Here is a 23,592-nt window from a genome sequence, read left to right as displayed (position 1 = left end):
CCATATCGTGTTTGCTCAAGATTGGTAGTAATTTCCCATCATTCTATGAAACATTCGGAAAAATGAGATCGTTGTGATTTTACTTGTAATTGTTAATTGTGTGTGCATCTTTCCTGACATACGACATACCTTAATTTAAGGATATTAAGGAGTAAAGGAGTGAATTGCTAGATTAACTACTGGCTAAATATATGGTTTTTTTTCTTTCTAATGAATTAGAAGCATTTATACTATATACAATATGCTATTTACAAATAATTGATAAATAAATGTTTACCACATAAGAGAAGACAAATGCAACTTTAGTTATCATACAAATGTACTCCATATTATATATAATCTTCTTCGTCTTCTTGTTGCAATTTCCCCTTAACTTGTGAGCGATTATGAAATTTGGGTGATAATGGCTTTGGTGCTCGAGTTTGCCGATTAAATCCCCTTGTACAAATATAACCTAACAACACATAAACAAATTATCTTTGTTAAATATTGTTACAACCCCAACTTAATAATGTTGAAAAACAAAATACTTTTCCTTTGCTATTGTCAAAAAAAAAAAAAAAAGAAAAAAAAAAAAATACAATTATCTCATAATTACATACCTTCCCAACTGCATCGTTGGATCTCCTTTACTAATAAACCTAGTTTAACACAATCGTCAAGCATAATTAGTACTTCAAAAAAAAAAAAAAAAAAGGTGCAAAATGCAATATAAGCTTTTTTTTTTAACTTACCTCTAAATATTGCTGATGTACTAGATCCACAATATAGAGTTCGTTTCTCTAACATCCATATTAAACTTGTAGGAACTTTCATCGGACATTGAGTAGTTTCATCATCAGCAAAAACCTATAATAATTCAATGTTAAATCAACCATATATACGAGCAATATATTCGGTATTATTTGTAAAACATAAAAAAAATTACTTTATTCCAAATAATAAAAAAAAAAAACAAATTAGTTACCTCATTAATTTGAAAATAGGTACCATTGAGTGGAAAAGATTCCCTCATTGCTGTTCGAACAGGAATCTGTGATAAAATTCAATTTATAATCGACCGACTTTATAAATATACAATAATTAAAATTATTTTCTTTAAAACTTTTTAATTGTTATATAATGCTTACCAATATTGTTCCTAACACTGTAGAAGATTCATCAAAAACTTTATCATCAGTTGAACACGCATTTTCCACATGATCAGATGATCCTTCTAAATTACCGCTCATCTTTTTATTTTGACCTATTAAATTATAAATTATGAATATAGAGTATATAATAACTTTATTCATGCAATTAGAAAATAACATTATATTATATGACAAGAAAATTTATTCATTACTGGTTGAAATAGTTTTATAAAGAAATTATTACCTTGTGTCCATATGGCGAGAAGGTAAGGAATGCTCCCTATTTGTCTCTCAAACTGTAATAATATAACAAAACACATACAAAAATTAGTTATATATTCATAAATTTCTTCATTTCTATGATAAATACATGTAGTATGAAATATTTTGTTCATTGTATTTGTTAGAATAGTTTATTACGAGTAATAATTTTGTTATTGTGAGCGCCTAAAGGCATGATATTATAAATAAAAGGGATTCAATTTCAAAAATTAGCATATTGACAAATTTTATATTTTTACTTTCAATAAATCTAAAACCATTATTCTAATTATAAATCTAAGTAAAAAGTTTACCAGAATGGTTTTAGATACATAATACACTATTATAAATAGTGTAAGCAAATTTGCACCAAGTGTCAACACTTAATCCTCAAATGCTAATAATATCTACTTCGTATATGTAATTCATGTCTATATATATATATATATATATATATATATATATATATAACATTTACACAATTGATATCACTTGAAATCAAGCTTCTTGCTATTTTCCAAGCAATAGTGTTCCTTACGTTCTTATCAAAATTTAAAAATAAATAAATAAATAAATAAAAAAATTCAAGCAATAGTCCTTAAGACTAATAAGGAGCTTTAACATCTTTTTAGTATTCCCTCTATTTCGTTATATGTTACTAAGAGTTATAAAATCTTGATATTGAATTTTTGGTCAATTTTTTAACAGTTTGACTATAAAAGTCAAAATGACAAAAAAAAAAAAAAAAAAAAAAACACGGAGGGGTATAATGAATGTTATATTTTCATTTGTTTTTGTATTTTTTAATTTATAAACATTTTAAATCATATAAAATAATTAGTTAAAAAAAGAAATACATACGTTTTGTAACAAGGGATGATTATATGGCAATTCATATCTGCATATATAACACAAATACACATTAGTGTCAATGTTAGATTATCATTTAATAAATAATAACCGTAATAAATTTAAATAGTTGAATTATTAACACTTACACTTGATGCTCCGTTCTCAATCGAACTTGAATAACTTGCTTTGGTAAAGGCATATAATCATCTTGAGGTACGCTAAGTAAGGCTCTTGACAATAAATCAGGTGACTTTATTGTAGCCTTTATAAGTTGATTTGATGATGTATGCTTAGACGTACCAATATCAATGACTATAAATTCCTCTTCCAGCTCTTCAGCATTCTTAAATAAATCTTCGATGTCAGGCATTTCTGATTCTTCAACGTTCTTTGGAGAGGACGGAAACTCAACAATAGGGGACTGAGCCGTTCTCCGAACATTTGAATCTAAATTATAATGTGACATCGGAAAATGCAAAGGCTTGTATAAAGATGAATCATAAGTCGATGACATTATAAGCTCAGATTTAGAACATTCCTTCTTGATGTCAAAAGGATTTGGAATGTTCTTAATCATCTTTTTTGAACTCTTCTTCGACTTTACCCAAGGCAAACGAGGAGTTTTCTTTTTTTCACTGCAATAATTTATAAATTATAAATAGATTAAAAATAAAGAAACATGTCTATTAGCCTAGTATATAACTAATTAATACATATGACCACTGCCAAATTACAAAAGATCGGCACAAGTGATTTTTATTTTCTTTTTATTTATAAACCTGTGCCAAGGCCGACAGTGTAACTACGATATAAAAATATACTCCGTATGTGATATCGTATCCTATTATTGTTAGTTACAAAGTCTAATTTCACTATTTCATTATTGAAATTCACATACAAAAATATACTCCCTCCGTCCCTAAATTATATTCCTCTTTCTCTCTATTATGTGAGGAATTAATGCTAGAAAGAGGAATGTAATTTAGGGACGGAGGGAGTAATAATTATGTGTGGGATGCTACAAACCTTTCTACAAGACTTTGGTAGTACTTGCATTCATTCTTAAATGGACATGCTCTACAATTGGGATTGTTCTTCATGCAAAAAACCTACAACATAATAACATTTCGTAATTATATGGTTAGTGCAAGTCAAAAAAACTCCAGTATACACTAGATGCACATAAGCACATTATCCATAAAACATGTAATGTACATGGAGGTCGAATGATAAAAAAAAATAAATAAAAAAATACCTTTCCGAATGTAATCGCTTGATAATGAATTTTATACCTACAATCCAACAAAAAAATATATGAATAATAAACTCTAGCGATTAGTTGTATACGTCTGTCAAAATTTCCAAATAAGAAGAAATGGAGGGAGAATAAAGAAATCGTACAATTTTTGTTTGTCCATATGGTCTATTCTGGGCCAAAGATATCTTTGAATGTCATCAAAATTTGGGTACCTACACGGAATTACTATCAAGGTTAGAAATTCTCAAATACTACTTTTATCCAATTTCTAAAACATGCATGACATCAAAGTATATATATATATATATATATATTACTTGTCAATAAGATGAAAGGGAACATCATCAGGCAGTTTACTGAGAGGAACCCAGCCTAAACGCACTGCAATTCGAGCAATATTTACATCAACCTGGCATACATAAGTTAGAAGGATTAGCACACTTATTTTGAGTAGCTTTACAGAACAAAGAGTGAGAAATAACCTCAAATTGTAATTTCAATTACTCTTGCCTAACTCATACGAGTAGTACACTAGTAGCTTTGCATAAGGGAATTTCCAAGCTAAGAAGCAAGGAAACAATTACGTATATTAATTAAAACAATGGTTTTAGGTTACAAAAGTCATTGCATGTTCTCTATGGCTGTGGTTACTTATTCATGGGTTATTTGGTCAGTGAGGGGTTACTCGATCAGAGGTTACTTATTGAGGGGTTACTCGGTCAGGGGATTAATCAGGGGTTACTCGGTTGGTCAAAGGTACTCGGTTGGTCAAAGGTTACTTATTCAAGGATTATTTTATCAATCACGGGGTTACTTATTCACAGGTTACTCAATCGAGAGAAACTTTATTAACTTCATACACTTTAATTATTAACTATAAAATTGACCAACTTTTTATGTAAGAATTATATCCATTAAGGTTAAAATATATAAGCATGATAATATACTCTTAAATATATACTTGTATATGATACTCCCTCTGTCTCTTATTTTCAAGACTGTATTTCATTTTTGGGTAATTAAAGTTACAAGTTAATTTCTATTTCTTAATTTCAAGACTGTATTTCATCTTTGGGTAATTAAAGTTACAAGTTAATTTCTATTTAAAGGTTGTATTTTTTAACAATATTACCCTTTTTTTTTTAATAATGATTTGTCATACTTTTTTGTACTTTTGATATCAATTTCCAACATTTTTCTCTCTTCCTCTCTTTAATAATTAAAGATTATTTTTTCTTTTTGTATCTCTCTAATTAAAACCACACATGCATATTTGTACTCTCAATCATTAGTTTTAAAGAAGGTACTACTTTCTTAACATCCGTAAAAACTCAAATAAACATGTAAATAAGGGGGATGAAGGGAGTATTAGTTTATGTAAGCATGACAAAATACTCGTTGATTGATGTTACTAATACTTGACTATGTATCTCTATTTTACCTCCTTATTTAAAATCCTTTTAAATCAACAATACAAAGTATTTATAATTAGAAATAGAAAAAATAATAAATGCAACTCTTACAGGAAAGGCATCGTGACCAAGCGTCAAAAGTCGCAAGCATTCAACACTTTTCAAGCCAAGTCCATAGAAACTTAACAAATATGCCCTGAAAATCAAACAAAAGAAACATTTTAATCTTCTTATACAAACCTAAAAATTTTGCAAGAAAATGAAAGTTTTGAAGATATTCCTAACTTACTTTGCTATTGCAAATGGAGCTTCTCGTAACCATTCAAGATCCATAGTACCATGCTTTTCAACAAGTCGATGGAGCATCCTCTAAAGTTACAAATAACGAGCATTAATAATATGTTCATTCATAACTACACGAAAATTTTCATCACTTCATACAACTAATATAACAGAATTCCTTGATACTTACCTGAATCTTGTTTCCAATGATCGTATGTTGGCCTCTCTTTTCAATTGCTTTAGCAATGTCCATTAACGGCGCCTTCCTTACTGCTTCCCAATCAACAGAATCTTGTGTCTCAGGGCTTCTTTCAGTACTCTTTCCTAGGAATTGCAATCGTATCGAATCCCAATCAAAGCTTTCCGCATTTTCACTTTTCTTTTCTTTACCTTGAAAAGAAGGCAGAGATGCTAGCATTTCCTTCATAGCACTATCATATTCATTCTTCCGTGACTCTTCTTGATCTGTTTCAGTTGGAGTTGCTTCTTCTTCGTCTTCAGGATACTCGATGATCGGGCCCTTTACATTACTACTATCCGCAGACTCTTGGCTGCTTGAGGTAGATACATATCCACCACTATCCTCATCTTCATTGGTTCGTTGTTTTATAGGATACCGCGAAGCCAATTCCATGTATGCACTCCTACACCAATCATAAATTTAGTATTATACATATTATACAACAGAATTAACACATAATTTAAAGAGTTGAAGTAAAAATGTACCCTGAGAGAACATCTGATACATTTTGTGTAAGAAAGACGCCAACAACCGAGTCTAAAACAGAACCATTCCATTTTACATAATCCTTGGGCCCTGCAATTTTTGCAAATTAGAAAATTAGAATTTACATACTAGAGTAAATATAAACTCAAAAAAAGTAAGTGATAGCGTATATAAACTGATCATCGGCTTCAACCAAAAACTTAAAAAGTAACAGTAAGTTTGTAGAACAAAAAATAAACAAGGGAAGTACAGAGTATGAGATACCTTGAAGTTGAGTCATTAGAAAATAGAATCTATCCATCTTTGCTTCTATAAATGCTTTTTCTTGACGGAATTCTGCGTCTTCTTCATCAGGTTTTTGAGTACCATCACCTTCAGGATTTCCTTCCCTTACCACTATACTCAACTCGATCGACTTAGGGTCATCATAGATATTCATTGATTCATAGTATTCAACTAAGGAATCCATTATTTGCTCCACTGACTTTCCATTCCATTCTACATCAAAAATAAGTTAAATATCATTAAATATGTAAAAATAAAACATAATCGCGATTAAAACTAATTACAATGACTACAATTCATAACATTACTTTGAAGCTCGACTAAACAAGCTTTATTCTTGTCCTTGCGTTTATAAGGACCTCTTGTTCCCTTCTCCTTTGCTTCCTTTGTTTTACTCTCCGGATCTTCAGGCTTTTCCTTGCGTTTATAAGGGGCTCTTGTTTTCTTCTCCTTTGCTTCCTTTGTTTTACTCTCCGGAGCTTCAGGCTTTTCCTTGCGTTTATAAGGAGCTCGTGTTTTCTTCTCCTTTGCTACCTTTGTTTTACTCTCTGGAGTCGAACAAAGAGCATATTGTAAACTTCTTTCATGTATTTGTCCTGTACATCGATCAAATAATTAAACTTTTTTTTTTATTATTTTTTACTTAAGAATATGTCGAATTAAACTTGATTGAGATAAGCTTACACTTACCTTGCGAAACACTTTGTCCATCATTCACTATGCTCGTTTGTTTCGAAGCAATTTCTCCATCAATTACAATGTTCGTTTGTTTCAAAACACTCTGCCCATCATTGCCAATGCTCGTTTGTTTCGAAACACTTTGTCTTTCAACTACAATGCTCGTTTGTTTTGAAACATTGCGAGGTAAAGGCAATCTTTTCATTAATCTCTTCCCCTGATTAAACTTCATTTGCGAAGAAAGCAAGCTTAAAACACACCCAAAAGACTCATCATCAATAATCTTCAACTTTGCTGGCAACAACAAACTTTTGTTATCCTCAATGATGAAGCTAAAATCAAGTTTGATTTTATCAATCAACTTCTTTTTCCTCCCTTTTCTCTTCTTCTTAAGACTGTACACAACATTAGGCCCTATCTTTCGACTTTCACTCAAACACTTACAAGAATGCCTCCTTCCATAAACTCTCAAACCTTCTTGCCTCTTTTTACCATCACAAGAATGATCATTATTCTTACTTGCACTTTCCTTTTCCACACATTCCGCCTTTTCAACCACATTGGAAACTTGCTCAGTAACACCGGGAATTTGGGTTTCAATTACTTTACCAGCCTCCTCCTCTAAGTTGACAATGTTGATGTCAAAGTCCAAAGCTCGTTTACAGTTTAAAACTGTTTCTGTTTCAGTTTCAGTTTCAGGTCGAATATGTTCAAGCACGACGACTTTACCTCCTTCCTTGTCTTTCTTCACATCTTTCTTTGTTATTGGCTTAGGAGTTTTAGGCTTAGGAGTTTTAGGAGTCTTAGGCTTAGGAGTTACTGGTTTAGGAGTTTTTGGCTTAGGAGTTTGCACCTTTTTATTGTCGATTTTTGCCCAATAATATTTATTTTTCCGCTTCTCCCCGGGCTTCCTGTTTAAGTCTTTGCCATTGCCAAGTTTTCTCTTTTCGTTTTTCGAATTTTGCTCCACATCTAGAAACAAAGCATACCAAAATGTTAATAAAATAAACACTACTAGTATAGTAAGTAACCTTTCTTAAGAAATTGCATGCCATTCATAATAGTAATTAATAACTCAGGATTCACAAATTTAAAATCCATTGAGTTGTTTCAGAAAAAGTAAAGAACAACTTCTTTGGAATATTCCGTGTTCAATTTCACATCATTAACATTGTTGTGGACTAGTGGTAGTGTATCACCTTATATTAATTTTTTTTTAAAAAAAAATTATTATCATTCACTTTTATAATAAAATTAAGTAATATTTCATTTTTAATTGTTTTGCGCAAAATCTTGTACCGGTCAGTTGAAATGGTGTAAGTGTGTAACTAATTTAGAGGGTTAAATCCCTACCTTTTTTAAAAAAATTTGAAATAACTCAAAAAATAGTAAACTTCGATAGGGAAGTACTTCCTCCGTTTTTATTTAGTTGCAACACAGTAGGATATTAAATATATATCACTTTTAACTCTTTTCAGCCTCTGTTGGTATTCCTCGAATGATACTTTCTATGATTTTATTATGAAATTTAGGATAGGTTTTTTCTAGTATAGCTTGTTTTTCATTAGCTACAAGAAATTCATAGTCAATGTAATCTTATAATGAGGAGTATCTATATTTAATGATCTTATTTGGAAAGTCAAACCAATAAATGGACTGGGCCCAGGATGCCCTGCATTAATTTCATGATTTAAATCCATATTTGTAATTTTTTTTCGGGAAAATCTGTATTTATATGGGCATATCCGCATATGGCAATGTTATTAAATTTGAAGTACATGAAATAAATCAGGAAAGTGTTACATTACTGGAGGAATAAATGCTATAAATAGGAATGTAATTTAGGGATGGAGGGAGTACAGAGTATTATAAGATGATTGGTTTTTTTTTAAAAAAAAAAAATAGATGATTAGTTTTTTTTTTTTAAAAAAAAAGAAAATTATAGATTTGTTTTATAAACTTTTTACTCCGTAATTTTATCTTTTTAATATTAAAAAAGATTTATAAATTTATACGTTATATTTAAAAACTCTATACTTTGTATTTAAAAACTATACGTTAAATTCAAAAACTCAAACTACTAACGCGGCAACAATTCCCGTCAAAAAAAATTACACGGTAAAAATATTAATCTATCTATAGGTTGTATTTAAAAACTCTAACCACTAACGTCTCTATCTTTTAGATTTACTTAATATATTCAAAAAAAAAAAATTCTTGATTAAAAAAAAAAAAAAAAATCTGTTCTGTTTTTGCTCTACAACAGCTTGTGCGTCAGTTCCACGAAATTATGAACAAAAGAATCCAATGGAGCAATTTTTTTTTTCTTTTTTTCTTTTTTTCGGGGAATCCAATGGAGCATTTGTTATACTGGTGAGAAAAGTTTGGGAAAAAAAAAAAAAAAAACTTTGAAAATTAGTTTTACTGTATAATCAGCAGGCTTTGGAAAGCGCAAAAATTCGACGATGAAGAATTCAACCCGGCCCGAAACCCTACCAAAACCCGAAACCTGACAGACTAATTACTCCAAAAACAAACCCTAATTTGCCATACCCCAAAAGAATCTAGTATTCTCAATAAAATAATTAAGGTTTAATTTCCGTTCTTTTCACCTGATTTTTACTTATTACACTATAATTAATTAATATATCATCAGATTCAAAACTTCTTAAATTTGATTACAGTTGAATAACCAAAAACTAACAGTAATGCACATAAATTGATATATACTTGAAAATTCTCTTAATAAATTTAATTTAAAGCAAGAAATAGACAGTAAATTTCTAATACCAAAGTAGAGTGTACATACCAGGATCAATGCTCGCAGTAGCATTGTGTTGAATTCCAAATTGATTTGCACCAGCAACAGTTGCACCATTGACTGAGCCAGGAGTCTCCGGATATGATGAACCACAAGGCAGATTTTGAACCGATACATATGTAGTCGTGGGTGTCGCATTGCTAGTAAAATTGTTTGCGATGGTCGAATGTGGCTTTTCTGGGGTTGTTGGTATCCAATAACTATTGTTTTGTTGTTGCAGTATTTCGGAATTCATAACTTTCGTTGATAAAATATTGGTGTTTTAAGGAAACTATGGTGGCAGTATATTAATGAATAAAAGAGAAAACTAAGAATAAGGGGATTTTTTTAGGTATATATATATTGAAACACAGCTATTTCACTATCACTAAACTTTTTTGTTTTTTTTTTTTTTTTTTTTTTTTTTTGTTTGAAAGATAATATGGGATATTGGTTTTCTCAGTCTTTAATATAAGATGAATATTCGACTGGGATCTTCATCCTCTGTAAGATTTTAACTATCTTTCTTTATACAATATACGTAGAATATTTTTATCAGAGTTCTTAGGGCTACATATAAAGAGCTAAAAATAGAAAAAACAAATAACGAAGAGTTTTCATTTTTTTTTACTGGAACAAAGAGTTTTCATTTTATTACTACAATCATTTACAAATTATATAAATGAGTTAGATATGAATAACCTATATAACATTGAGTTTCCTTTATAACGCTGACAAAGTAACCCTTCTAACAGTAAAAAATAAAAAAAATAATAATAAAAAAAAGGTGAAGTGAAGTGAAGTGAAGTGAATGGGACCTTAAATTGTGAATGTTGAAGGAACTAAAGTGGTTATAAGTAGACAAAAATGTGGGGTTATAGACTTATAGTGTTATTACTATTATATAACGTGTAAAGTTAAGTTTTTGAATAAAAAATTGTATAAGGTAATGCTCACAAAACTTTTGGAATAAACTTGGTAGTTTTATATATATATATATTTTTGAAACAGGTAATTATTCTCAAAATTGACTATAAACTTGAAAGTTAATAACAATTTTTCCTCATTTTAGAAAGAAAAATACACAGTTACAATTAAGCTCGTCTTCACTCAAGATTATAACTAAATCTATTTGAACTAATAAAGTATAAAAATAATACTAACATACCTTAGAAGTATTTCATGTATTAATAAACACAAACTTTACATCCATCTAATGTCGTTAGTCTTTAATGACATTTCGTACATTAGCACCATACTTCAAAGGTAACTCGTGAATTTTGGAGACCACAGTGAATCAGTGATACCACTTTAATATTTCACTACTTTATACTTTTAAAGGCACATGGTGAAATAGACGATAAAAATAAATTGAAAGGAATTGATGAGGGTGTTTGATTAAAGCTTTTTAGAACAAAAACCTTGGTCCAAATTTGTTTAAAAGAGTTTTGTGGGTTCAAAAAACTCATATAAGGAGCTAGAGCCTAGAGCTAGGTTTTTTTATACAGTAAAACAGCTAGTGATAACTGATGGCTATTTATCAAACACTTTTACACAACACAATTAATGGCAATCAACCACTTACAGTAATTAGTGCAAATTGCTAACAACCAACTGATGAAAGCTAATTGTCAAACAAGGCGAAACTCTTAAAAAATAAAGTTAAGGCCAAAGGGATTATGTCCATAGCTTATGGGCTACCACATTAGCTTTCATTGGGTTTTTAGTATTCAATCCTTGCTCATACCAAGCCCAAAACCAAAAACAAAAATAGCAAAAACACACCTAAATTTCATCTCCCTCCTCTTTCACCCACTCCCTCTTCTTCTCCACACTTCACCTTATCTTTCATTATCCCCACTTCTCAACAACAATGTCAGACAACACCCAAACACCCTCAATTGACCAACTCCCTCAACAACAACAAGATGAAGAACAACAACAAGAAGATGACCCAGATGATTCCGCTGACGAAGACGACTCAGACTCAGAAGATTCAGACTCAGACTCAGACTCCGACTCCGACTCCGACTACGAACCCGAAGACGCAACCGAAAACGCCGACGAACCCACGAAAAAACAAAAGAAGCGACAAGCATACTACCGCCGCGCCGGTGAGTTCGACGACATAGCCGAAGGTGACTACTCTGCCGAAGCCAATATCAAGCGCTTTGCCCGCGCATACCAGTCCCGTCGATACAAACAAGCGCTACAAAAGGAAGAGGATGCAATTGAGTATGAAGATGATTTGTTCAATTTTCCAAGAGATAGGGAGAATTGGAGGGAAGAAGATCTTAAAGAGTTGTGGGCTGATGCACCTCTTGAGATGGTTAAACCTGGGTGGGACCCAGCTTGGGCTGATGATGAAGATTGGGAAGTTGTTAAGAAGGAAGTTCGAGAAGGTCGTGACCCTCCAATTGCGCCGTTTTATGTGCCGTATAGAAAGAGTTATCCTGCTATTCCTGATAATCATCATGATATTTCTACTCCTAAGTCTGTTATTGAAGAATTGGATCGGATTGAGGAGTTTTTGAGATGGGTTAGCTATGTTTTTCCTGATGGAAGCTCGTAAGTTTAGATTTTTTGGGGTTTTTGATTGATGGGTTTTTGAGTTTTTTTTGGTTTTGTTGTTTGAATAGATGAAAATGGTGGGGATTTGAGGGGTTTTTTTTATTGGAAATTATTGTAATTTTGGGGTATGAATGATGCAACTGACTGAATTGAATGTTTGAAGCTGTTATTGTACTAGTATTGAATTTTGCTTTAATTTTCTGCTGTTGGGGTTTAAGTGGGGGTTTTGAGTGTCTTTTTTGGTTTTGTTGTTTGAATACATAAAAATGGTGGGGATTTGAGGGGTTTTTATTGTAAATTTGGGGTATGATTATGCAACTGACTGAATTGAATTTTTGAAGCTGTTATTGAATTTTGCTTTAATTTTATGTTGCTGGGGTTTAAGTGGGGTTTTGAGTGTTTTTTTGTGGTTTCGTTGTTTGAATGGATGAAAATGGTGGGGATTTGAGGGGTTTCATTGGGGTTTAGGGTAGGTTTTGGGTATGGATTATGCAATCGACTGAATTGTGAATGTTTGAAGCTGAATTTTGCTTTTATTTTCTGTTGCTGGGGTTTAAGTGGGGTTTTGGGTTTATTTTCTTGTTAATGAATATTATGGCTAATTTTATTATATTTCCCTTTTTGAATGATAATGTGGGTTTGGGTGTATTTAAGCTTTGTATAATGTTTTGTAATGCATAGTGTATATGTGTTTGTCTATGTTTTAGGTGATTGTTTGAGCAACTTCCCTATCAGGGATGAACATAAGAAACATTTTGCCCGATACCACTTCGAGTTTGTTTGATTTGTGTCATCATATCATAATGAAAGATTGAATGTCTTGTGCATTTGCTTACTAATTTTATGAAAATTTCCTTTTTGAATAAGTATGTGAGTTTTGGCTGTAATTAAGCTGTGCATTATACTTTTGTGAAGCATTTTGGACTTGTGCTTGACTGTGATTATTTGATTGAAACTGTTTTTATTCTATATCTCTGCCCGGGCCAATACGGCTTTTGGGGTGGTTTAGGTTTTGTTATTGTATCATGAGGACTTCTTTGAGTTTTATATGTTATTTTTTAGTTTAGGAAAGTATTCACAATGATGTATGAAGTATAGGTTTTGATGAAGATTAGGGTGTACAAGACATCCCATCACCCCTGTATGTAATTGGTATGAGATTGCTCACCACTGATTTCTTCATTGTTGTTTGAATCTAGTTGTGGGCCTTGTGGCTATAAATTTGCATAGAAATTCTGTTCTTAGCGATTGAACTTTTGCTGTTATTGAGGTCCAAGACAATTTTTAATGCATATGGATTTAAGGAATAATTAGTGCTAAGGAGAGTTTCCTTGTTTTTATTTGTTCATTGTGATACAAATTCCTATCCTACTTGCTTATGCTTATGTTGCTTCTTATATGTCATTTCCAAAAGGTATGAAGGCACTGTGTGGGATGACTTGGCTCATGGAAAAGGTGTTTATGTTGCTGAGCAAGGTCTAGTCAGGTCTGTTTATAGTGCATTTTTGCGATTATCTAAAATATTACTCAAATATTCAATTAATTTGGACGTTTATATGAATTAACTTCCAGTGACAAACTAAATTATCATGAACTTCTTACTGTAGGTACGAGGGAGAATGGCTTCAAAACCAGGAGGAGGGACATGGGGTTGTTGAAGTCGATATACCTGATATAGAACCTATCCCTGGTTCCAAGTATGTCTATTAGTCTATACTAACTATGGAAAGTATTACTTGAATTTAATAGTTGTCCAGGTAGAGCTTCTGGATCATGAGCTTCAGACTGACTCATTTGATGGTTCTCAGACTTGAAGCACAAATGCGAGCTGAAGGGAAAATCATAAAGAGAGATTTTATGAGCCCAGAAGATAGAGAATGGTTGGAGATGGATATTGAAGACAGTGTTCGTCTCACTAATGGGAATTATGAAATCCCATTCTATGAGAATGATGAGTGGATAAGACAATATGGAAAGAGGCCGTAAGTTATTGCTGTGACTTTCCGCTTTCTTTCTCTTTTTTAGCTTCCATGTTTACTCTTTCTTTATTTCATACTGTTGATGGCTATAAACAATGTACATGTATTGTAATTTATCTTTTTCCTATTGTATGATTACATGCTAAGTATCTTAGTCACTGATTTCCGCTATGTTTTTTTCCATGTCAATGCTTAGTTTCCTACCATCACCATATTTTGCAGAGTCCTGTATTGACGACATCTGAAAGTCATTCTGCATTCATGTTTTGGTATTTTACATGAGCTTTAGGTATGGTCAACTAGATCAAAATGTAGCAATTGAACGCCTGACCTTTTCTGGGTAGTCATTACTACATTTATCTTGGGCAGATTAGTGAACTTAGATTTACTTACTTTATATGGGTCATTTTTTATAGGAGAAACTTTATATGGGGCATGTCCATTCTCTTAAAGTCATAATAATCTTGGTTGGTGATGAAAGCTTACCTGCTTGTGTACTTTTAGCTGAAAGAGAATTATTTTCCAGTTTCTCCTCAAAAGTTTTCTTCTATAGTAGAAGGCATCAGCTGACATCATTATTTTCTTCTTCTACTCATTGTATGTTAATTGTGTCAGGGAAAAAGGTCGGTATCGTTATGCTGGTCAGTGGAAGCATGGCAGAATGCATGGATGTGGTGTGTATGAATTGAATGAACAACCCATCTATGTACGTCCATATTAATTCCCAAGTTTGATTTACGTGATACTTTTATACTTCTAAAAATTTTCCTGTTTTTTCACTATCAGCATTGATATATTAGCTTCTATGGGAGAATGCTTTTAACACTTTCTTGGACAACATCAAACCACTGTTTTCTATAGAGTTTTCTTGCCTTCTTTTAGTATATACTTCTATATGACATAAAATCAAATAAGAGTGATTCAATCGGAATTTAATTTTTAATTTTTTCTATAATTTCACATGACCTGCAAATCCACTGATATCAGCTTTTACTATGCTTGTTGTTGCATAAGATGCAGCAATATTAGGCTTCAGGGAATGAATTCTTAGATTGCTTACCCTCTAGCTGATACTTATTGTTAATCTTGATTCTCTATGGTCAAGTTGCGTTTAAATTCATGTATACTTAGTCTTCATAGCTTTTGTGGTTTTTATTTGAAGGGACGGTTCTACTTTGGTGAGAAATTGGAGGATCCTGCTGGTTGTACTGAAGAAATTTCCACGGTATGACACTTATTCTTCTACTTTTTGATTAGGCTACAGGTTGGGGGTGTCAGGAGTTGCTTTTGTTTCTATCTAGAAATTTGTTCTTACATAATGGCTATTCAGATGCATGCAGGCATAGCTGAAGTTGCTGCAGCCAAGGCTCGAATGTTCATTAATAAGCCTGATGGAAGTAAGTAATTTCACATTCAAATAAAATATTATTATAAGGATATCACAGAAATCAAGAGAGAAAGGTTTAGTTTCACATTGCAACAAGATATTATTGTAAGGATGTCACAGAACTGAAAGGAGAAGTGTTTTAAAAATGAAAAAAAAAAAGAAGGAAAAAAATGAATTGAAAGGGGAGGGGGAGTGGGAGGGTGGAACAGTGGAATGTAGCAGGTTATATGTCTTCAGTTAGTAAAAATGGCAAACCATTGGCTAACTTTGTAATATTATAATGTATAATGTTAATTGATCTATAAGGAAAACCTCAATGAGACATTGACAACTGATCATGTCATTCGGATGCAGTGGTTAGGGAAGAAAGGGGTCCATATGGTGATCCTCAACATCCCTATTTTTATGAGGAAGAGGATGTGTGGCAGGCTCCAGGTTTCATCAACCAGTTTTACGAAGTATGATTCTTACCTACTCTTGAGAGGCTGAGAACTAACTAATAATTACCTCTGTGCATGCTATATAGTATGAAATCTGTTGTTTCCATGATCCAGGTTCCTGATTACTGGAAAACTTACGTGCAAGAAGTGGATCAAGAAAGAGAAATGTGGTTAAACTCTTTCTATAAGGCACCATTAAGACTCCCAATGCCTGCAGAACTAGAATACTGGTGGGAAAATGGTGTGTAGTTCTCCCTCTTTTTATTTACTATAAGTTAACTGCTTTTCTAAAGGGACTAGACTGATTTTTTATGTGAAAAGTTCTTGAACTTGACCAAAGAATAATACTGAAGTCTTTATTGAGCTAACTTTGACTTAATTGCCTACTCTTTGTTAGTCTTATAATTGACAAGTGATGACAACGCTGCTCTTTCTGATGATATCTTGTGTGTGTGTGTGGTTTTTTTTTTTTTTTTCCCTTTTTATCTGGCAATTTCCCTGAATAATTTCTTGATGTAACTGCAGCTTTTATGAATGTTTAAGCACCTGTTCGATGACAGTTAAGCTTATATACGTAGTATATGTTTACTAGCATGGTATCTACTTTTGTGATTCTCTATTTTGTATTTAACCTGTACATTTTCTTATGTGATTACAATTTCTCATTGCTTCCATTTGAAACACTACTCAAACAGATCAACCTCCAGAATTTGTTCTTCTAAACAAGGAACCTGAGCCTGACCCTAATGATCCATCTAAGCTTGTTTATACTGAGGACCCCGTCATAATGCACACACCTACTGGACAAATAATCAATTACGTTGAGGATGAAGAACATGGTATCCGCTTGTTTTGGCAACCACCTCTAGGAGAGGGTGAAAATGTCGACCCAAAAAAGGTCAAATTCTTACCTCTTGGGTTTGATGAGTTTTATGGACGTGAAACAGAGGAAGAGAAAGAGGGCTTATGGAACCGATTGATAGGTTCAATAGAGAAATCGTGTAAACCCATGTTTGAGAAGCTAGAAAAATGGACTGATGAGCAAAAGAAAGCCAGTGAAATAAGAAAGCAGCTCTTAGAACAGGAGCTTGAACTGGTAGAGGCTGAACTGACCTTGGAGGAGGCTCTTGAAGACATGGAAGAGGCGTTGAAACAACAAGAAAAGGAGGCAGAGGAGAAAGTTGACATGGATGTTGAGGAAGAGGATGAGTCGGTTTTTCCTTCTGTTGAGCAGGAAAAAATTTCACCAAAGAAGGAGACCGAAGTTGAAGTTGAAGATGAAGAGGAAGAGGAAGAAGAAGAGTATGAAGATGATGATTTAGCTCCATCAAGTTTTGGGTCTGTCGCAGACCCAAAGGACAAGAAAAATGGATCTGAGAGGTCTCCATTCTCTACACTTTCGTTTGCGTCATCTGGTCTGCTTTCAACAGTAAGTTATTCTTTCAAAGCTATTGGTTTCCGTCATTGAGTGAATAATTAGTGTGATCATTTTGGTATACAGTCATTTAGATCAAAATATACCTGGGAGAGTTTATTGTCATGTGCTTATGTAGGAAAATACAAGCACAGGTATTATGGCATTTTGTCAGCATATTCTGAGTCAATCAACAGACTTTGAAACTGAATTGTAATGTGATAAACTGATAACTTTCTGTGAATAGCATAGGTCTTGTGAAACTCCTGATTTATCTTGTTGAAAAATTACATTAAGCTTGGAGTCTATCAACTCTAAAGTTAAGAACTACACGTGGTATCTGGGGTCAAAATGAACCTGATATGCTGGTTCAAGGTTATGATGCTTAAATTGGTTGTCTATTGCTTTATTTCTTTTGCAGGTTCCATCAATAGTTGAGAAATCATTTTCATTGTGGAAGAAGGAAAGACCTTCACTGAAAATTCCACAGGCATCATGTAGCGGTACCATTGGTTGTATGGATCATTCTCCTGTAGTCACTTTTCGCCAAGCATTCCCAGAGAATATGACCTTGAGAGCAAAAGCTCAGGCTGATCAAACATTCCGAGTGAAACGAGGTAAAAAATTGTTTGCTGCATCACGGACATCCTCTTCTCAGTCAACATGCTCCAATAATCGCCTCAAAGGGTGTAGATCTTGGGAGCTTCACTGGTTGAGTGCATCACCAAAGAGAAAATCAGACGAAATATTGTCATTACACATACCACTTCAATGCTTGGATTAATGCATTGGATATTGCTCCTGCTCCGCATTAATGAAGTGATACCATTTTGAAGTAAAATTTTTTGAAGGCTGTAATTTGTTATCTGAGATTAGTTGAGTTCCTGATCATGTATGGCTCGGCCTCGGGAAGTAATAGCTGTATTTAAGAATTGACTCTTGTTTATTGCAGCATTGTTGTGTATCAAGATTTAATGCAAATTTGATCAATTATATGTAATTTTATTTGTTATTTTTGAGAGGTAAAAGGCATTGTTTCACACCAATATCAGTTAAACTTAACTCAGACTCTTAATCTTTATTTTTTAGGACGGTGTAAGGGAATTATTACTTTATATCTTAGAAAAGTAATAATTTGGTGGAAACCACACTCGATAACAATAATGATTTAATGTGTGGCTTGAGTAGGGATGACAATTTATTTCGGATCCAATTTGACTTTGACTGACCAGAAGAAAAAACTTTAATTCGAATCCGATAGAAAAAAAATCCAAATCCGAGTCTACCAAAAAAAGTCTGACTCCGAATAGGAGGTGGGTTGGACTCGAATCCTATTTAGTTCAGAGCCACTCGAGTGATGCACTAATGATAAGAATATTAATTTATTTCTTATTAATTTTTAACATATGTGATTATGTGAAGGTTGTCACAATGTCATGTGACACATATTCTGCGTTAAGAATGCTGTAAAAGTGTCACTATATTCAATATAATATCAATTGCGTGTGTATAAATATCGGGTCCACAGGTCCACGCAATTCTTTCTGCTGGCCCTGTATAAGTAACGCTTTTCTCGGCCCATTGACATCCGTTTAAATAGTCGTTATGAGTCATGTCGTCTAATCTGTTTGGCGAACTAATTTGAATGGTTTCCCTGACAACAGCTCTACGCTGTTCAAGCTCCAATTCCTTGCTTCACTCCCTCCATTTTCACCGAAAATCCACCATCTTCACTTTCCGGGTAACACATTTACTGCAAATTTTCCTTTTTACTTATTATTCTACTGACCCAATTCAATTTCCTACGAATTTATATCATTTTTTTCAACTAAATTGGTTTATTTATTGTATTTCTGAATGTAGACTCAATTTGGGAATGTATTTACAAGATTTAAATTAGCTAGATTGAGAAGTTCTGCAATCTGCCATGCTTTTTCGGAACATAATCAAGAAGATAGCAATTATCGTCCTAATTCTCAAACTTATCTATGGCTTTTGGAAGGATGGCTTAATTCGGGTTCTGGGTCGATAATTGATTGCAGAAAGCTTCATGGTTTGATTTTAAAATCGGGTTTTACTGATGAGATTGGATTATGTGGTCGTTTATTGGATTTTTATATTGTCAATGATCAATTAACGGATGCACACAATCTGTTTGATGAAATGCTTGAAAGAGGTGTCAGTGTATGTGTTTCTTCTTGGAATAGGATTCTTTCGGGGTTTGCAGCAAAGAAATTGTCAAGAGAAGCATTGGGGTTGTTTTCGCGTATGCTGAGGGAGAATGTGGATCCTAATGAGTTTACATTTAGTAGTGTGTTGAGGGCATTTGGTGGAGGTGCTAGGGAAAAGATTGATCTTCGTCGCATTGAGTTGATTCATGCTAAGATAATTGTATATGGTTTTGATAGTAGTCGTTTTGTGTGTAACCCTTTGATCGATTTGTACTCCAAGAATGGAATGATTGATGCTGCAAAATTTGTTTTTGACAATATAGTTGAGAAGGATAACGTGTCTTGGGTTGCTATGATATCTGGATTGTCTCAGAATTGTCGGGAGGAACAATCTCTTCGCTTATTCTGTGATGAGATGCATACACATGGTATTTTACCCACGCCATATGCTCTATCGAGTCTTTTAAGTGCCTGCAGTAAGACAGAGTCATTTGAGGTCGGTCAGGAGCTTCATGGGCTTATTTATAAGTGGGGTTTTGCCTCTGAAGTTTTTGTGTGCAACGCACTTGTGACACTTTATTCTCGCTGGGGAGATATGAAGTCTGCTGGCAAGATTTTTGAGATGATGACGGAGAAGGATGGAGTATCATATAATTCACTTATTTCAGGACTTGCTCAGAAGGGACTTAGTGATCAAGCTCTTCATTTGCTACAGAAGATGCAGCAAGATTTTCTGAAACCGGACTGTGTTACAGTGGCAAGCCTTGTAAGTGCTTGTGCTTCCATTGGAGCTCTTGATAAGGGAAGACAGCTTCATTCATATGCACTGAAGGCCGGATACTGCTCTGATATGCTCATTGAAGGCTCACTGCTTGACCTTTATGTCAAATGCTCTAATATTGAAGCTGCACATAAGTATTTTCTTACAACTAAAAGAGAAAATGTGGTCTTGTGGAATGTAATGCTTGTAGCTTATGGGCAGGTTGGTAATCTAGGTGAAGCATATCATATGTTTACGCAAATGCAGATGAAAGGTCTGGAACCTAATCAGTATACATATCCAAGCATGCTTAGAACTTGTACTTCTATGGGAGCTACAGATTTGGGAGAACAAATCCACACCCAAGTTATTAAAACAGGCTTTCAGGTTAACGAGTATGTTTGTAGCGTGCTTATAGATATGTATGCTAAACATGGATTCCTGGATACTGCTGAAAAGATTTTCCGGAGGCTTACTGAAAATGATGTTGTCTCTTGGACAGCTATGATTGCTGGATATGGGCAACATGAAATGTATGCTCGTGCTCTTAATCTTTTTGAAGAGATGCTATGCCGTGGGATCCGACCAGATAATATAGGATTGTCAAATGTAATCAGCGCATGTGCAGGCATTCAAGCACTCTACCAAGGTCGGCAAATCCATGCTCAGTCGTACATTCTAGGATACTCTGATGATCAGTCAATCCGGAATGCTCTTGTGAGCCTTTATGCTAGATGTGGCAGACTTCAAGATGCTTATCACGCATTTGAGAAAATTGATGTGAAAGATAACATAACATGGAATTCATTGATTTCGGGTTTTGCGCAAACTGGGCATTCTGAAGATGCAATTAAAGTATACACTCAGATGAATAAAGCAGACATAGAAGCTAATCTGTTTACTTACACCGCTACAATAAGTGCTGCTGCTAATATTGCAAATGTTAAACAAGGGAAGCAGATACAAGCAAAATTATTGAAATCTGGGTATAATTCGGAAACTGAGGCATCAAATGCCTTAATCACTCTCTATGCAAAGTGTGGGTGTCTAGATGATGCTAGGAGAGTGCTCTCTGAAATGATGAACCGAAATGAGGTTACATGGAATGCAATGATCACAGGGTATTCACAGCATGGATGTGGGGAGGAAGTCCTGGAAATCTTTGATGAGATGAAAAGGGTTGGTGTGGCACCAAACCACGTCACATTTGTGGGAGTATTATCAGCATGCAGCCATGTAGGATTAGTGGAACAGGGACTAAGGTACTTTGAGTCCATGACCAAAGAATATGATTTGATACCCAAACTAGAACATTGTATTTGTGTTGTTGATATTCTCAGTCGGGCTGGTTACCTAAGCCGTGCTAAAAAGTTTATAGAAGATATGCAATTTGAACCAGATGCAATGATTTGGAGAACCCTTTTGAGGGCTTGTATTGTCCACAAGAACAAAGAGATTGGAGAGTTTGCTGCTCGCCATTTGTTAGAGTTAGAACCCAAAGACTCGGCAACCTATGCTCTCATGTCAAATATGTATGCAGTGACTAGGAATTGGACTTGTATGGATGAATCTAGGAAAATGATGAAAGAAAGAGGGGTGAAGAAGGAGCCAGGTCGTAGTTGGATTGAAGTAAATAATGCCATTCATGCCTTTTACGCTGGTGATAACCTTCATCCTCTAGCAGATAAAATATATGACTTCTTGGTAGAAATGGATAAGCGTGTAGCTGACATTGGTTACATGCAAGATCCATACAGCCTTCTGGTTGATACAGAGAAGAATCGAGTTGTCAATATTCATAGTGAGAGACTTGCTATTGCTTTTGGACTAATAAGCTCATCAAGCACAGTTCCTCTCCATGTTATGAAAAATCTCCGCGTATGTACTGATTGCCATAATTGGATCAAGTGTGTATCTAAAATCTCAAATCGGACAATTATTGTGAGAGATGCATATCGTTTTCATCATTTTGAGGGAGGTTCATGTTCATGTAAGGATTATTGGTAAGTCAAGTACCCGTAATCTATACACGAACTTAATTCTGTGGCTTTCTAGAGATACATCCTTGCCGGGAAGATGATCAAGATATCTGCTTAAGCTCCAGCTGTGATTCTGTGAAGGTGTACCGTGTACATTGGTATGGAGTGCTGATATATTTTACTTCAGCCGCTATTCTTCATCATCTCTATGACTATTCCAATTCTTTTGCGCATATAACCAAGCTGAATTCCTCTCTGTTTCAGTTTTGTGGATATCTTACCCGATGGGCCAATGCTTTATAAGTTTAGTTGGTAAAGGAGGGTGGTTGAAGAGGAAATGTAACAATTCTAGAAATGACCCAATCAGAAAAGGCTTTCCGTCGTCATCAGCTTCAGAAGTTCATCTGTAAGAGTAACTTGCCTTTAACCCAGTAGAAATATTCTGACAGAGATACAGAGATAGCTTGTCATAATTATTTTTCAAGGCTCAAAACGCAAGTATCCATATCATTCTAAGGTGTCGAATTCTTGTTGGACATGGATATGGCAAGGTAGAGGCAGAGTCAGAGTTGGTGTTACAAGTTGCATAATGGTAATTTAGCTGTGTAGTTGTGTAGCTGAAATATCTGCGGCAAAAATTCGAATGTTCTATAAGACGCCCAAGGAGCTAGGAGCAAGTTTCTGAGGGGAAAAACAAGCTGGTCATCTTTTGTCAGAAAACTGAAAATGTTGTGAGAAAACCATCAAGTTCAGTTTTCGGCTGGTGAATTGGTTGATTTTTAGAGATTGCAGGTGCAGAAAACTATGCTGAACCGAGGGAAATTTTCGGGGAGTTAAATCATTAGCATCCTTCAAGCTCATGATATCAGTTTACTATGGTATTGGTTCATTGGAAGATTATTTGAAACTGAGATCTTGAAGATCAGATGAACTCAGCTTCAGGAAAAAAAATTACAAAAATTGAGTCAAACGTTGATCAAATGCAGCAACCAGAACTCATGCTATGCTGCATTGGAGGCTCTTACAGCACACAAAACAAGCTGGTCATCTTTGCTATGCTGGAATTGACTTGTCATAACTCTCACAGGCGTCTTTCAAATTGGTATCCATCAACCTAAATTCTGTCAACACTAACCCATAATTGAAAGCTAATTTCATTGTATTATAACAACATACAACTATCCAAATTATTACACAGGTTAC

The 23,592-nt window shown here is 33.9% G+C and overlaps 4 protein-coding genes across 4 annotated transcripts; 2 read left to right on the top strand and 2 right to left on the bottom strand.

The window, feature by feature from the left end:
• Positions 1-274: 274 nt before the first annotated feature.
• On the bottom strand, positions 275-2,867 carry LOC145621544 (DNA glycosylase/AP lyase ROS1-like). Its single transcript, XM_081676276.1, has 8 exons — positions 2,393-2,867; positions 2,256-2,292; positions 1,378-1,429; positions 1,131-1,246; positions 968-1,033; positions 735-849; positions 603-641; positions 275-454 (listed from the first exon to the last, which is right to left on the bottom strand). The coding sequence occupies exons 1-8, from the start codon at positions 2,821-2,823 to the stop codon at positions 330-332; spliced, it is 981 nt and encodes a 326-aa protein (XP_081532402.1). The 5' UTR covers positions 2,824-2,867; the 3' UTR covers positions 275-329.
• Positions 2,868-3,250: 383 nt separating this feature from the next.
• Positions 3,251-10,143, bottom strand: LOC145619830 (uncharacterized). The gene is made up of 12 exons (XM_081674522.1): positions 9,698-10,143; positions 6,901-7,860; positions 6,519-6,806; positions 6,190-6,423; positions 5,925-6,015; positions 5,389-5,842; positions 5,206-5,285; positions 5,028-5,112; positions 3,822-3,913; positions 3,648-3,716; positions 3,502-3,538; positions 3,251-3,355 (listed from the first exon to the last, which is right to left on the bottom strand). Exons 1-12 carry the CDS (start codon positions 9,942-9,944, stop codon positions 3,251-3,253), a joined length of 2,742 nt encoding a protein of 913 aa, XP_081530648.1. The 5' UTR covers positions 9,945-10,143.
• A 1,315-nt stretch (positions 10,144-11,458) lies between these two features.
• LOC145619435 (protein TIC 100-like) lies at positions 11,459-18,507 on the top strand. Its single transcript, XM_081674121.1, has 11 exons — positions 11,459-12,256; positions 13,674-13,745; positions 13,867-13,956; positions 14,068-14,241; positions 14,854-14,944; positions 15,401-15,463; positions 15,569-15,635; positions 15,980-16,083; positions 16,180-16,306; positions 16,761-17,494; positions 17,901-18,507. Exons 1-11 carry the CDS (start codon positions 11,562-11,564, stop codon positions 18,261-18,263), a joined length of 2,580 nt encoding a protein of 859 aa, XP_081530247.1. The 5' UTR covers positions 11,459-11,561; the 3' UTR covers positions 18,264-18,507.
• A 591-nt stretch (positions 18,508-19,098) lies between these two features.
• LOC145621094 (pentatricopeptide repeat-containing protein At4g13650-like) lies at positions 19,099-23,592 on the top strand. Its single transcript, XM_081675830.1, has 2 exons — positions 19,099-19,220; positions 19,343-23,592. The coding sequence occupies exons 1-2, from the start codon at positions 19,125-19,127 to the stop codon at positions 22,415-22,417; spliced, it is 3,171 nt and encodes a 1,056-aa protein (XP_081531956.1). The 5' UTR covers positions 19,099-19,124; the 3' UTR covers positions 22,418-23,592.

This window comes from Chenopodium album, chromosome 27 (assembly GCF_948465745.1).
Source record: "Chenopodium album chromosome 27, dcCheAlbu1.1, whole genome shotgun sequence".
In the NCBI taxonomy this organism is placed as follows: domain Eukaryota; kingdom Viridiplantae; phylum Streptophyta; class Magnoliopsida; order Caryophyllales; family Amaranthaceae; genus Chenopodium; species Chenopodium album.
Note: the sequence above shows the minus strand (reverse complement) of the source record. Positions and strands in the feature narration are given on the sequence as shown.